General features: G+C 41.0%; 1 protein-coding gene across 2 annotated transcripts in view; it reads left to right on the top strand.

Annotated features, from left to right (window-relative positions):
* ARHGEF26 (Rho guanine nucleotide exchange factor 26) overlaps positions 1–15,301 on the top strand; it is a 137,493-nt gene extending 122,192 nt beyond the window's left edge. For both annotated transcript variants that reach the window (XM_002759476.6, XM_017965740.4), the window contains 3 exons: positions 10,310–10,377; positions 11,990–12,094; positions 12,852–15,301. In XM_002759476.6, coding sequence (XP_002759522.3) covers positions 10,310–10,377; positions 11,990–12,094; positions 12,852–12,994 — 316 coding nt within the window. In that variant the 3' untranslated portion in view covers positions 12,995–15,301. The remainder of the gene's footprint in view (positions 1–10,309; positions 10,378–11,989; positions 12,095–12,851) is intronic.
* The last annotated feature ends 912 nt before the right edge of the window (positions 15,302–16,213 follow it).

Here is a 16,213-nt window from a genome sequence, read left to right as displayed (position 1 = left end):
TTTTTTTTTGAGACAGAGTTTAACTCTTGTTGCCCAGGCTGGAGTACAATGGTGTGATCCTCGCTCACCACAACCTCTGCCTCCCAGTTTCAAGTGATTCTCCTTCCTCAGCCTCCCGAGTAGCTGGGATTACAGGCATGCACCACCATGCCCAGCTAATTTTCTATTTTTAGTAGAGGCGGGTTTTCTTCATGTTTGTCAGGCTGGTCTCGAACTCCCGACCTCAGGTGATCCGCCTACCTTGGCCTCCCAAAGTGCTGGGATTACAGGCGTGAGCCACTGCTCCTGGCCCCCAAACATGCTTTCTAGACATAAAATAGCATTGGTGTTGAAAAAATAGCAATCAAACACTCGAGTTTCCTTAGAAAAAAAAAAAAAGACTATTTAAAAACTTGGCAAATTGTTACATGCCATATTTGGAAATATAGCTCTGGCCTTCCTAGTTTTGAGTTAGAGTTTTGATCTGCATAGAATGTGTTATTTGCTTCCAAGATTTGTGAAAGGCATCAATAAGTATATGTTGTTTAGGTTTTCTTTTATCTCTTATTTGATTAATATGGTTCATTGGCAATCTAGTTGAAAAAACAAGGTTTTCGCTACTACTCTGGCCTTAAGTCATTGAAGAACTTAGGACCAGTCAGGTAGATCTTTTCACTACTTACTTTTTAACCTGTAGAATAATGAATTTTGCCCCTGAATATTTACCTCCTTTGAAAAACTAGAGGCCACCTGAGGATATTCAACATGTAAAATCAGCAGTAGGAGCTGTTTGGCACAAGAACAATTTAACTTCATGAGACAGTAAAATTGTGGAAGAAAAATCAGTGAATTTGATTACATAAAGAATGCAGAAATGCTCACCAAAAGGAGATGGGGCAAACAGCGAGCATCTGGGATGTGCTAGGTACCAAGCCAGCTATAGAACATGACAAAGCGACCCATGGGTGTTTCTAGAGGAAGATAGACTTTTGAGCTGAAGAAAGCATATAGATACAGGTGGTCAGACCTTTTGGTTTTCCCAGAATCACTAATTCCAAGTTTAGGTCCATTTTCCTGGTGAAATTATGAATGATACTCTTTTTGACTCTCGGAAGATTCTTGAAGAATGAAATATATGGTGACCCTAATTATATATAATTATATTATAAAATAAAATATAAATAAATATAAATATATACACATATTTTTAATTATATATATATGGTTCAGCTCCCTCATTTTCTTCCCCTATGTGAACCGAGACTCACAAAGGCCATACAGGAAGTGAGTTATTGCCAAAGCTGGGGCTAGAATCTGGCCTTCCTGACAGTCTAGTACTGTTTCTAGTAATAAATTTTAATCTTTTTACAAAGAAGCTGCCAACCAGTAGGCTGTTCCACCCCCACTTTGCTGCTCAGTTTGGCTTGTTCTAGAATTGGAAGGAAAACTTTAGGAAGTCAGTTACTGTTAGCTGTGAGAAACTACTAAAATATAGAATTTTTGAGTCCAAAGACTTTATTATTATTATTATTTTTTTTTTTTCTTTTTCTTTTTCTCTTTTTTTTTTTATTGCTTTTTAGGTTTTGGGGTACATGTGTAGCGCATGCAATACAGTTGCATAGGTACACACATGGCAGTGTGTTTTGCTTGCTTTCTCCCCTTCACCCACATTTGGTATTTCTCCCCTGGCAATCCCTCCCCACCTCCCCCTCCCACTGGCCCTCCCTTTTCCCCCCTATAGACCCCAGTGTTTAGTACTCCCCTCTCTGTGTCCATGTGTTCTACTACAAGGACACATGCACACGAATGTTCATTGCAGCACTGTTTACAATAGCAAAGACCTGGAATCAACCCAAATGCCCATCGATGATAGACTGGATTGGGAAAATGTGGCACATATACACCATGGAATATTATGCAGCAATCAGAAATGATGAGTTCATGTCGTTTGTAGGGACATGGATGAATCTGGAGAACATCATTCTCAGCAAACTGACACAAGAACAGAAAATGAAACACCGCATATTCTCACTCATAAGCGGGTGATGAAAAATGATACTATTATTATTTTTTAAGACAGAGTCTCACTTTGTCGCTGGGACTGGAGTGCAGTGGTACAATCTCGGCTCACTGCAACCTCCATCTCATGAGTTCAAGTGATTCGCCTGCCTCAGCCTCTCCAAGAGCTGGGATTCCAGGGGCCCACCACCACACCTGGCTAATGTCTTTATTGTTAGTAGAAACAGGTTTTCACCATATTGGCCAGGCTGGTCTCAAACTCCTGACCCTCAAGTGATCTGCCTGCCTCAGCCTCCCAAAGTGCTTAGATTACAGGTGTGAGCCACTATGCCTGACCTAAATCCGTAGGCTTTAAAAAGGAAGATGTTTGTGGAAATCTAGATGTTAAATTTGTGATCTTATGTGGGTTGGAAGATTTTATAATAAAATGCTAAATAGATATTGCATCCCCAAAATTATTTTCCATGTTAAACTTTCTTTTTTGTTCCTTTGCCTGTGTTTTTCATACTTCTTGGAATGCCCACTTCAGGTCTCCTAAGATGGCCAGATAGTTCCTCTTAGGGCCCATGTCAAGTGTACCCTCTGCCGAAGAAGGCTCTCAGTACTGCACACTGCAGTCTCATTCTGAGAATTCCTGGTGCTTGCTGTGTGTGCCACTGTTTGTTCACCTTTCCTGTCATGTTTCCTGTCTCATCCATGGCCTCCACTTCATGACTCCAAACTCCCAACCTGCTCCTACATCCTTCCTTCCCTTTACAGAACTTCTCAAGAGAATGGCCTTCATTTCTCCAGACTAATTAATTCAGTGGATTTTTTTTCAATACAGACTTTGGCTCTAATTGCCCAGGCTGGAGTGCAGTGGCACAATCTCGGCTCACAGCAACCCACCTCCTGGGTTCAAGCAATTCTCTTGCCTCAGCCCTCAAGTAGCTGAGATTACAGGTGCCCGCCACCATGCCCAGCTAACTTTTTTGTATTTTTAGCAGAGATGGGATTTGGTCTCAAACTCCTGACCTCAGGTGATCCACCTGCCTCAGCCTCCCAAAGTGCTGGGATTACAGGTTTGAGCCGCCATACCCAGCCTATTCAGGGATTTTTGTCGGGCAGCTACTTTCTGTGAAGTGCTATTCTCACTGCTGGGATGTAGCAGGGAACCATACAGAGATCAGATCTCTGTTCTTAGGCCCATATCCAAGTGAAGACCTGATCCCCTTGGACTTCCTGCTCTTAAGAAGGGTGACTTTGGATGGAAAGGAGCTTTTGCCAGTCTGCCTGGGCAAATGGCCTGCAATGAGCTGGGATGATAGGAAAGCATTTCTTCTTGATCCAATTAAAAATAAAGGATCATTTCAGGTAGTGGTAAGTGCAGTGAAGACTCTAAAGCTGGTGATGTGATCCAGAGTGAGTGCTAATTGGGGCGGGGGTGGGGATATGCACTCTAACTTAGGTGGTGCAGGAAGACTTCTCTTGAGAGGGGATATTTGAGCTTTGAGTGAAAAGGAGTCAACCCTTCTGCATTAGGAAAATGCAAAGACAGAATGTTTCAGCCAAAGAGAACAGCAAATGGAAGACCTCTAAGGAAACAAGTTTCGTGTTCTCAAACTTGGCTTGAACATGGAGAATGTGGCTGGAGCAGAATTAACCAGGGAGAGGGTAGCAGTCAATGGGCAACAAAAGCCAGTTGATCTAAGAGCTACCCCAGTGCTGTCTGTGGGCAGTTACCAGCCTGGTATGTGGGAAGCAGTTGGACATTTTTGAAGCATCAAAGCATGTGATGATTTTAACAATTAATTTATTTTTATTGTATTTCTAAAAACTCTTGGTCTGCAGTGGATTCAAGGGGTGGGGACTGGTTCTCTACCAGAGATTTTTTGAGAAGCACTGATTTAGAGCCGCATAAACCATAGCATGGAGTTCCAGGAACAACAAGGGCTCTGGGGTGGGGACAGAAGTGTGTTTCAGTGGGACAAGCAATGAGAACCCTAACCCCAATCCTGTTGGAGTAGTCAAAGGGAGTCCCAATGTTGGCTTGGACCATGCATATAAGAGGAGATAGAAATGTTATATTTTGGAGATAAAAACAACAGGACCAATGAATGGATTGGATGAGTTGGGGTGGCAGTAAATGGAAGAGAGGAATCGATGATATTCAGATTTTTGGTACAAGCTGCTGGCACCATATGTTGAGTTGTTCCTTAATTAATCTTGGCATGGCCTCTTCCTCTGGCATCCTGCTGAGCCCTCTCCATCAGATTAAGAGGCTTCCTACTTTCACACCCAGTAGTCCAGTCTTCCTCTTTGTTTACCTTTAGTATCCTTTAGTTTTATTGACCATCCAGCTCTTTCACACTAACCCCTTTTTTTGAGGTTTTTTTTGCTCAGCTTCTTATCTTTGCTCTCTTAGTTTGCCTGTCACACCTGTGACCATTCCTCTTCACTATATGTTCAGAAATGCAGCCTGTCCAAAACCAAACATCAACACTGCCCGTAGATTTCCCCAACACACATACTTCTGTAAATGGTACCCTCTGCACTGTTTTGCGTTATCCAGTCTGGAGACTGGGTGCTGTTTTTGATGCTTCTGTGTCAGAACATACCCATCACCTGCCAGTTGTTCCTGTGTAAAAGTCTGTTTCATCTTTCCACGTTTCCATTCCACTGCCCGCTTCCTAGGTCAGTCACATCATATTGAACTACCCTGATAGCCTCCTAGCCGTTCTTCTCTCCCATCAGTATGGTACTGTTTTATCACTAATCCCTAAGCTCAGCTCTAGTCTCGTCCTTTCCATGCTTTATACACAGCAAGTGGGTTCCCAATAAATATTTTTGGGATTGACCCATAATTATTATAACTAGCTTTTCTCTATCCAAGACAAGGTTGAAGAGTAACCAGGTATGAAGAAAAGCTGCTTCCTATCTATCTCTATTTACTGCCCTTTTTGTTAATGCTGGAGCAAGTTTTTCCTGAATTTTACTTGTTTTTCAATGTTTGCTGTTAAGGATTCAGTCAAATGATTTTTAGAATGTACATCTAAGTCATGTATACTGTGTTATAGCTGTTTATCCATTACAGGCCCTAAGTCATGGTATTATTAATGAGACAATAGTCTGTGAAAAATACAAAAGCCTACCCCGTATAAAAGGACAAAGAAAGAATGTTTTACTACTGTCATTCCTTTTTCCCTCTGGGCCTTTCAAGAGGAATGTGGGAGCCAGAGAGACCCCTTTGTCTGCCCTCATTAAAATGAAGCGCAGACAGCTGCAGCTGGCACACACAACAGGCTGTGGCAAGTGGAGTCCTTGGCTTCCTGCATTTGCAGGAACATTTAGATGTCATTTGGGTATAGTGTGTACCATCAGGAAACATCTAGGACATGTTCATGATGAACGTAAACTGTCTTCACTCATTATATTTCAGATATAGAATATGATTACCTTAGCCCATCATCAAATACCCATCTCAAAACTTCTCCCTCACAGAGCTAGAAGCATAATGAATGTGGCTGGTGCTGTCAACCATCCAGACACCAATTCCTGGGCCTCCTGATAAAGGGGCATTGTTTGCAGGCAGTCTTTGAGCTTTTCCTGCTTCTGTTAATGATTTCATTAACAGGAAGTACATGAAATGGAATAAAATTGTAAATAGTTTCTCTGACAGTCAAATACTTCATCCTTTAAGAAAAATCACAACATAAAGAGGACAGTTTGCATGGAAAAATTTTACTTATTGTAGGGCACAGGATTTTTTCCTTGTCAAATCTAAGTTCTAAGCCCAGTAATAATCTTACATTTATCTAGTGCCTGTCAAAGGACCTGATCTTATGTGATCCTCGCACCAACCCCAGTAGGATAAAGAGGTCTTTTATCAGCAAGAAAACAGATCATTGACCCACTTCAGGTTAACTGAAGGATTCTGGACCAGACATTTTAGGTCCAAACTAACATAATATGATAAACAAGAAATAATTGATTTAACTATATAGCATGTGACAAAAATCTAAATTTTAGAAATCTTAGTGGGCTAGGGATATTATTTTGCTTCAGGTAGATTTTTTAAAATTTAGCAAGTTGAGATGGTATCTAGTTTTTAAGGTCTCGTCTCATAGCGTTTTTAATAACTGTTTTTCATGCTATGGCTTTTGTTTTATGGGTCAGTTTTCTGAACTAATCTAGTTGAATTGAATATGTGAGGGAATGAACAAAAACAACCATCTTCACAATCCTATTCTTTACAAAGGTTTGAAGGACTTTTTTCGAAGGCCGTGGGTATAGAAAATTCAAAAGGAACCACAGGTAAATGTGTAGGCTGTGAGAAGAAACACAAACGGTAACTGGTCAAATGCCATTTGAGGAGGGATAAATGGAAGGTTAAAGAGCAACTAAGGGCTCTTTTTTTATGTTGAGGAATCAGGAAAACCCTGTTAGTGATGGAGTCCTCTGCCAGTGCTCTGTTCTGTGTAGTCTCACCTGCAGCCCTGCCTCTGTTACTTCAAAGCCTACTTCCTGCTTTTTCAGTCGGTATCTATCTTTCTAGCTGATGCCTGGTATTCCATAAGAAGTGAGACTTTACTGTATCTTTGGCTTTTGTGCAATTAAGTTTAAACCTACTGTGCATAATGAATTATGTGAGAGACAGGCCAAGGTGCTACCACAGCTGATAGGAAACCGTAGAAACATCATTTCATGCCATGCAGAGAGAACTTGAGGGTTATGAAAAGACTGCATTTATGGATATAGAAGTTAAAAGAGTCTCTTCCCAATTTAGTCTTTCTCTACCTAGGTGAAATGTTTTGGTAGAGTGCTCCATTTCAGCACACTGCTTGCTGTATTGGGTTTTGTGAGTGTTTTCTGTGTGTTCCTTCGTATTGAGGGCTGTGAAGAGCAAGGGACTCCAGTGTATTCACTCTGCACCCCCCACCCAACCCAGGGCCTGTGCAGAGTTAATGTGGGTGAAGGAAGGAGTGGTCAAGTTAGACTTGAACATTGATATGCTGGCCAGGGGTGGTGGCTCACACCTGTAATCCCAATACTTTGGAAGGCCGAGGCGGGTAGATCACGAGGTCAGGAGTTTGAGACCAGCCTGGCCAAGATAGTGAAACCCCGTCTTTACTAAAAATACAAAAATTAGCCATGCACGGTGGTAATCACAGCTACTTGGAGGCTGAGGCAGGAGAATTGCTTGAACCCGAGAAGTGGAGGTTGCAGTGAGCCAAGATCTCGCCGCTGCACTCTAGCCTGAGGGACAGAGCAAGACTCCGTCTCAAAAAAAAAAAAAAGATTAAAGAGAAAGTTGATATGCTGCAGGTGGACTTTAGTGTAGCATTGTTTATTCTGTCATTTTGGGCAAAGGGAAACGTCTATGAACTGGGTGTGTGGTAGATTTTGAATTCATTTTAATTGTTTCCTATCGATAATATGTCCCTGAAAAAAATAGATGTCTGTGAGTGAGCCCTAGACTTGATACCTAAATTTAATAATGGATAAGTCTATGCCCTGGTTTTTCCTGTCCTTTTGAATTCATCTTACGACAACTTAGTTCCTGCTTTAGAAATGTAGTGCTTTCTGCTTCATAGCTGGGGAAGCTCCTTGGTAGGCCCTTGGAAGCCCCAAGGGAAGTCCCACGGATTTGACAGCATCGAAGAGTGGGGTGGGGACTGACTCAATTGAAGCAGTTTCAAGAAGCGGTGCCTTTCAGTGATGGCAACAAGAAGTGTCTTGTTCTATCCTCTGGAGTCCCTGTGAGGGGAAGCTGTGTCTAAGGGATGCCATTAGCATCCAGGCAGCATGCCACATAAGTGAAAGATTTCATCTGGACTTTTGGAAACTGGTGGCAGGGCAAAGCCACTGCTGAGACTGGCCCCTCAGTGCTAGTGACAGTGTCTCTGTACAGGAAGATCTGCCTCAATGGCTCCAAGTTGCTTTAATTGCTCCAGGAAGACAGCAGTACGGGCTGTATGGGTATGGCATTGAGACAGCAGTATAACTCGTTTGGGTATTGCATTGAGACACACAAATGTGTCATTTTAGATTTCTCTTGGTGAGCAACTCTTCCATTCATGAAGTATTTAGTTTTCGATTGGGTTTGTACTTTGGAAATTCCACTTGAGCCCAAGTAAAAAATAGATCTTATTCCCAATAAAGAGATGATAGCAAAGATATAAGTGTTTGCCTGGGAATTATTTTACATGAAGTTGTGCTTTGCTGATTTCTTCTAGAACTATTGTACAGCCCTTTGTCCTGTATTAGGTGTGTGTGTGTGTGTGTGTGTGTGTGTGTGTGTGTGTGTGTGTGTGTGTTTGAGACAGTCTTACTCTCACTCAGGCTGGAGTACAGTGGTGCAATCTTGGCTCTTTGATTTCAGACTGCCTGGGTTAGGTGTTTAACATACCAGACTTCCTTTGTCCTCTGAAAAAACAGAAATAATTTTGGTAATATTTTCTTTGCAAGACTGTTGTAAAAATTAGATGATACTTGGAATTGTTTAGTACCATAGCTGACACATACATGCTTCAGAATATCATTTAGAACAAGGCCTAATTCCTGCCCTTCTGGAGTTTATAGCCTGGTAAGAGAAGCAGATGAGTCAGTAAATGATTGGACTCAATATACGATGAGTTATAGGATTCATTCATTAGCAGATGTGTACTGAACCCCTGTTATGTGTCAGGCAGTGTTCTAGAGATAATGCAGTGAACCAAATGGATAAGCTGACTGCTTTTCTGAGGCTTACTGTTGACCAGCAGTGTAATAGAATTGTGCAGAGGGGATGACAGGATTATTAGACTGGGTTGAGGATGGAAGGATTGGCTTATGTATCAGAGGAGGCGCCCTGGAGGAAGCAAGCCATGTGTTTTCAACATTGAGTGGGTATATGTTGAGCAAAAGAAGCCAAATACAAAAGCGTACACACTAAAGGATTTCATCTGCAAAAAGGACAAAAGAGGCATGGTAATAGAAATTCCTTGGTAATGGAAAACAGAATAGCAGTTACCTTTGGACAGAGGTTATTAATTGGAAAGGGACAGAATGGAACTGCCCAGTGCATCCATGTCTTGGCAAGTAAACACTGTGCACACTTCAGTTTATGCTATGTATGTTATTCCTCAATAAGAAATTTAAATGGCAATAATGAGTGGGCATATCTAGGTAAAAACAGAGGGAAGGAATAGGAAAGGCTGGGGCCAGGGTGTCGTGTTCCAGTGCGGTAAGTCCTCTCTGCCTGGATTAGAAGGATGCATGTGGGGATGAAGGTGGGGTGACAGCGACAAGCATCTGTAGATTCAGGCTGCTATGAGAGAATAGACTTCCCCCCCCAAATGTTTGTCATGAAGGCACTTTTTCTTAAGAATATAGAGTGGCACAGTAGAAATTGACTTTGGTTTGAATCGCTTGCCTCTGAACTTCTGTCTGGTATTTGTATCCTTCAAATGGGCTTTTGGGAGGATTACGTGAAATAGTGGATGTCACATATCCAAGACTAAGTAATCTAAAGAAAAAAAAAAGAAATAGTGGACGTTGAGTGTGGTGTCTGAATGTAGCATGTGTTTGATAAAAACAGAGACTTAAAAGTATGTATATGGCGGGGGCAATATTAGTTGCAATTTTAATACTTGATTCTCAAAATAAAAAACTAGGGTAACTGCATTAGGTAGAACAGTCCTTGCTTATCTGAAACTTTTGATCCTTTAAATAATTAATTTTTATGTAATTATAACTTAATATTACATTAAAAATATTTGTCATTTTTCCTATACTTATTAAACCATTTTAGACATTTGGGAACAGTGTATAAGTGGCCAAATAATTTCTATTTCAGTAAGGCTCATATTTGGCAAAATTAGTTGTATGAGGGATGACACAACTAAATATGTCAAGTTTCTTATCTTTTCTGAAAGGTTTGAGTGAGTGGGAAGGGGAAGTAGGGAGGAAGTTCAGAAATTAGTAGGATTTTTAAAAAATGAAACATTGCTTTTGAAGTGTTAAACATCAAATTATGAGGATGTAAAATATCATTTGGGGATATAGTGTGTTTGTGTAATCAGCTCCTTATTAACTTTTAAACTGTTATATGAGAAGTTCCTTTTAATCAATAACAAGCCAAGTTCATTCAGAATCTTTTGACAATGATTGTTAATCTCTTGCTTATTTTAGATTTCCAGATTATCACTTTTAAACAACTCTCACCCTGTTTTACCGTACCTCTCTGGAGAATCTGTTTTCTGGAAATGGCTTTGCATTGGCTGTCTAGAACACACTCCATTCTGTGTTTATACACCTTGAATCTCTCAGTTGGATCTGCCTTCTGTTTTAGGAGTGAGCGAGCCCGCTGGATAACTGCCCTGGGACACAGCAGCGGAAAGCCGCCAGCAGACCGAACCTGTAAGTGCTCTCAAGGGGAAGCCCACTTGGGAACATGGATGGGCTCTGCCCCCTGCTGGACGCCGGGTTACTAATGCATTTACACCACCACAGTCCTTGCCTAAGTTTCCTCCAAGGTTTCCTTCCTTCTGCTTTACACCAGAAGGGTATGATACTTGCTGTGGAAGTCAAGGGGTCTGAATTGAAATCCAAGGTGCACTTCTTTGTTGTGGAAACATGGCAAATCGTTGCTTAGCATTACAGAGCTATTTAACCATCTGCAAGTCAGTTACACCATTATACACAACATGGGGTTGTTGTGAAGATAAGTTAAATAATCTATTTTAAAAGCCCTATATGAACTATAGAGCTTTTACATTTTTAGCTGTTATCAGTGAGCAATTTAGTTAATAATGTTTAAGCCTTCTCCATACTGAGAATCTGAAAAGTATTTTTAATCTTAAAGAAAATTAACAATCATTTTTGACCTTCTAAGAAAGTGTGTTTCATTATTCTAGAGAATTAAAAACTGGTGCAGTAAAGGGTGGTGGTGTGTGCTTATTAGCTTCCTAACATTGATGCTGGGATTCCTTAGGTTATTACAATTGGAAGGTTAAATCCAAAGAATTAGGACAAAACATTCTCTCGGAATCCTCAAAAATTACAGCTTTAAGCTTAGATTAAAAGCCAGAATGGTCCGAAAGTTTCCTAAAATCAAGCTTTATATTAAAAGCAAATTAAGTAAGAAGTCACATGTCAGCATTTCTGAGGAGGTCTAATATGTCTTTTAAGCTTTTGGTTGGAACTCCATTTTTTTTTTTTGGTGGTTTTTTGAGATGGAGTCTCACTCTGTCTCCAGGCTGGAGTACAGTGGTGCAATCTCAGCCCAGTGCAACGTCCACATCCCAGGTTCAAGTGATTCTCTTGCCTTAGCCTCCTGAGTAGCTGGGAATACAGGTGTGTACCAACACACCCAGCTAATTTTTGTATTTTGTTTTATTTTTTTGAGCTCCCACTGTATGGGAGGGGATTCCAGAAAGTTGGAAATCCCGTATTTTGTTTTTAGTAGAGACAGGGTTTCACCATGTTGGCCAGGATGGTCCCAATCCCTTGACCTCGTGATCTGCTCGCCTCAGCCTCCCAAAGTGCTAGGATTACAGGCGTGAGCCACCGTGCACAGCCAGAACTCCTTTTATTTCTAAACTTTTTTGGAAGCTTTCCTGTGCTGCTGCTGGGATGGGAAAACACTCTGATGAGATCCAGGAGAACTATGTCTATTGTATATTTTGCATGGACTCAGCACATCAGCACCTCTCTCATGCCTCAGTTTTCTTAAGGCAAAAATGGCTGTTTTCTGCTCCATTGTGTGACATGACTAATGACTCCTGATCAACCTGTTATTGAGGGGATTCTTGCATCATAAAAGGCCTCTAATCTGAGGTTCTAAAATTCTAAAGCATATAGCCAAGTAAAGGAATTGCTAGAAAAGATGTTCTGCTTATTGTTAGAAGCCCAACTTGTTTCCCTCAGTGCTGGCCCTGAGTTACAGAGAAAAACGAGTAAATGTACACTGTTGGATTGCACGTGTTTTTTTCTCTGCTACTGGAAACTTAGTATGTCCTCTTTGCCGCAGCACTGACCCAGGTGGAAATCGTTAGGTCATTTACTTCCAAGCAGCCAGATGAACTCTCCCTGCAGGTGGCAGACGTTGTCCTCATCTATCAACGTGTCAGCGATGGTGAGTGGGAGCGTTCTTATGGGACACTGGTGGTCCAGGATTCAGAGTTCTACAGACCAGAGGAGTCTCATTTTGTCATCATTGCCTGTATTCCAAATCTTGATACGTGAATGAGATTACATACATGTACTGCATTCTTATCACTAAGGCTAATTTTGTTGCTTCTCTGTTCTTACTCCTTTCCTCTTCCCCAAGACTTTATTCCCCAAATCAGTGGTTTACCAAAGACCTAAAGATGACTTGGAGAGGTGTTTTGGGGACTTTGAAACATTTGCCTCTTCTCTTTTTGGGCTTTCCCTCCAGCTTTCTCATGTTCACCTGCCTCTCATCTATCTACACTTTATGATTCATCTAATTTGGCTTTGAATATAGATGCAGTCATCTGATTTGTTATTCAAAAGGAAACCATGAAGTTTTCTTTGTTCCCCAGTCCCACAGTGACCTAGTTCTCATCTCCAAAGATTCATCCTTTCAAAAAAATCATTTTTCCTGCTATCCTTACCCAAAGCATCTCCTTTGCCAGCTCAGCCCAGGTTCAGATACTCAGCCTTTTCACTTCAGAGCCTCTGTTCAGGCTCTTTCCCTGGAATGTCATTCATTCCCCCTTGAAACCTTTCCCTGTTTCATTCTCCTTACCTTTCATCATCCATGGCACCTAGCCTGGAGAGCGATACTGTGTCTCAGCTTTTTCATATTCTTCTTGAAGCCTGGCACACCACAAATACTTGTTTGATGTGGACTCTGTTCTTTTTCACAGGCTGGTATGAGGGGGAACGACTGCGAGATGGAGAAAGAGGCTGGTTTCCTATGGAATGTGCCAAGGAGATAACATGTCAAGCTATAATTGACAAGAATGTAGAGAGAATGGGACGCTTGCTAGGACTGGAGACCAACGTGTAGTCTCTCAGATGGTCTTTCGTTACTGCAAGATTTGCACGACACATAGTGGGCTGGTTGGTTTTGGGCTAGTTTTATTGTTAATTTTATCACAGCCTATTTAATTAAAAGAATGAAAACACTTGCCTTTAAGCTTGCCAGGTTGTTCTGCTCTCTTGTGAGAAGAACAGTGGATACAGTTAGTTTGCACAGCTCAGTTTTTACCTAACCACATCTTTGAAGACCTTCTTAGAGGCTGAGCAGAATAGCTGAGCAGTCCACTTCAGGGATCAGTCATCTCTGCTCCTCCTAATTTCACCATGTTCTGGCATTAAAAAACACATATCATATCCTGGTTTTCTCTATCATGCTTTACTAAGGTTACTGTTTGTCTTTAAACACCCTTGTATGGTTTTCCCAGCATTAGCAAGATTTTATATCTGTCAGGAATGTCCAGTTTTGTAAATATTTCCCTGTCTCTCTTTTTTTAAAAATCTGATTCTAATGTTTTGTTGACTTCAGAAGGAACTGGTAGAGTTCAGAAGGCGAGCTGTTATGTTTTTCTAAACCTATTCCCAGGAAAGGGACATTGACACTTGAATTTTTGTCACCTTTTTCCTCATTAGAAGGAAAGTAGAGAGCCTTACTTTAAGGATTTAAAAAAAAAAATCCATCTCACCCCACATTGGTTTTAGATAAGTATAGACTAATTAACCTAAACTACCTTTAACAACATAGAATTTAGATGGTTTCACATGTGAGAAAACCATGAATTTAGGACAGGGGTCCTACTCCCGATGCCCCTGCCCCATGTCACCCAGGCTGGAGTGTGGTGGTGTGATCTCGGTTCACTGGGATCAAGTGATTCTCCTGCCTCAGCCTCCCAAGTAGCTGGATTTATAAGAATATGCCAGCATGCCCAGCTAATTTTTGTATTTTTAGTAGAGACGGGGTTTCACCATGTTGGCCAGGCTGGTCTTGAACTCCTGACCTCAAGTGATTCACCTGCCTTGGCCTCCAAAGTGCTGAGATTAAAGGTGTGAACCACCATGCCCAGCCTACTTTCTAATTAAAAAACTTCCCAAATGAGCTGATTAAAAAACTGACGTGAGGCTGCTTTGCCTTCAATAATACCTGGTTTTCAGCTGTTCCAGCTTGTTTCCAAGTAGAAATTAGCTGGAACACACTACAGTAATCTTAAGAAAGGGATAATTAGGCCTTAAAAGATATCAAGAAGTCAGCTTGGTACCCAATTGAAAGCTTTTGACCTTAGTGGGAATACATTCTATTTGCACTAAAAGCCTTACTTGGCTGTATTCAGAGTCTCTCTAAACTGTGAGTTTCTGTAGAACTTTACTTTTTCCACTAGTGCACAGAGAGAGAAAGATTATTTTAATAGTTGGTTTCATGGAGATGATGAAGGTTGGGAGATTAAGAGGGTGAATGATTTTTACTGGCAGCTATATTCCCTCTCTGTTCTAACAAAGGGATAAAACCTAGCAAAGTAGACATTATTGGAAGACTCATATCTCTATGTGACATGTCCCAACTACTGTCTGCTAACTAGTTAAAATTGTAAAGTTACAGAAACCCAGTTGAGGGGTAAGTGTGCTTGGCTCACACACCCTGCACCCTGCCACCTCGGCAATGAGCCAGTGTGGGGCACTGGGGACTTTTAACCCTTGGATTGCTCTCTTTGACCTGTGCATACATTCTTAGTGTAAAAGACATTTCAGGTCCAAGTGCCTTGAGGTCTGAGCAACTGTGTTAATAAGCAGTGGACCACAGTGAGAGATGTCTTGGGGTTTGCAAGACAAGAATTCTGTCTCTTCTTTAATAATGTCACAGACTTTTTAAAGGAGAGGCTAACAGGTTGTAATTTAACGTCATGTTTTATTTAGGAAGGAAGGCAAATTTGTGCTTGCACGGGAATCATTTTGCATTATTTTTGCTAATACCCAGTTGAAGCTAAAAAGCAACTGTATGAATTCTGTGAATTAATTTATAAGTAAGAATGTTATACAGCTTTGGAAATACATGCATCTTATGAATCATAGTCTTATTTAGCAAGAAGATCAATGCTGTGTATTAAAGTGTTGTTATATGGCAAGTATTTAACACATTCAGTTTTTGATTTCAACCTTGAATTGCTGTAACATAACACAGGATTTTTTATCAAACCTAGTTGTTTCTATGAACACCTACCTGTTCTGAATTGTACATTGACTTCATTACTAAAGAAAAACAACGTTCACTTTTGTCCCAGTGAATTGAGACTGCTTGTATACTTTCAGAAAAATATGTGAATTTATAAAGATTTTGTAGATACTTGTCCTTTTGTGCTGGTGTCATTTATTTTACTCTAGGTTGTTTTCAGTTAAGTATATAGTTTCCTGGATTTTTGGCCAAATCAGAGCTCTATTTAAAAGGTATCTGTGCCAGGCATGGTGGCTCACACCTGTAATCCCAGTATTTGGGGGAGGCCGAGTGGGCAGATCATGAGGTCAGGAGTTCGAAACCAGAACATGGTGAAACTCCGTCTCTACTAAAAATACAAAAATTAGCCGGGCATGGTGGCAGGAGCCTGTAATCCCAGCTACTTGGGAGGCTGAGGCAGGAGAATCGCTTAAACCTAGGAGGTGGAGGTTGCAGCGAGCCGAGATTGTGCCACCACACTCCAGCCTGGTTGGATAGAGTGAGACTCATCAATCTCAAAATAAATAAAAGGTGTCTGTAGCTAACATTTCAGGGGACTAATCTTTTCTCTTTAGGTACATGCTGGCATCAGCTGCCGTAGAAGACTAGAACATTTTTTGGAGATGGGTTGTGCTATTTCTTCACATAGCTGGCATAAACCTGCAGGACTAAATTGCTTACCTTATTTGGTGCACAGATCCCTTATTCCCTGGAGCATAACCTGCCATTCATTTGGTCAGCTCATATTTGAACCTTAGTGTTTGTTTGTGAAATTTTGCCACTTTGTGAACCTTGGTAGAAGTAAAAAAAAAAAAAAAAAAAAAAGACTTCTTTTATGTTAGTTTTTTATTGCTGCATAACAAATTACTACACACTTAGTGGCATAAACAACACCATTTATTATCTCACAGTTGTGTAGTCAGAAGCCTAGAATAGCATGGCAGGGTTTCCCTGCTTCGAGTTTCACAAGGCTCTAAGTGTTAGCTGACTATTTTCTCATCTGGAGGTTGGTGTCTTCTTTCAAGCTCATTTCTGTTATTGGCAGGA

The sequence above is a fragment of the Callithrix jacchus genome, chromosome 17 (assembly GCF_049354715.1).
Source record: "Callithrix jacchus isolate 240 chromosome 17, calJac240_pri, whole genome shotgun sequence".
In the NCBI taxonomy this organism is placed as follows: Eukaryota; Metazoa; Chordata; class Mammalia; order Primates; family Cebidae; genus Callithrix; species Callithrix jacchus.
Note: the sequence above shows the minus strand (reverse complement) of the source record. Positions and strands in the feature narration are given on the sequence as shown.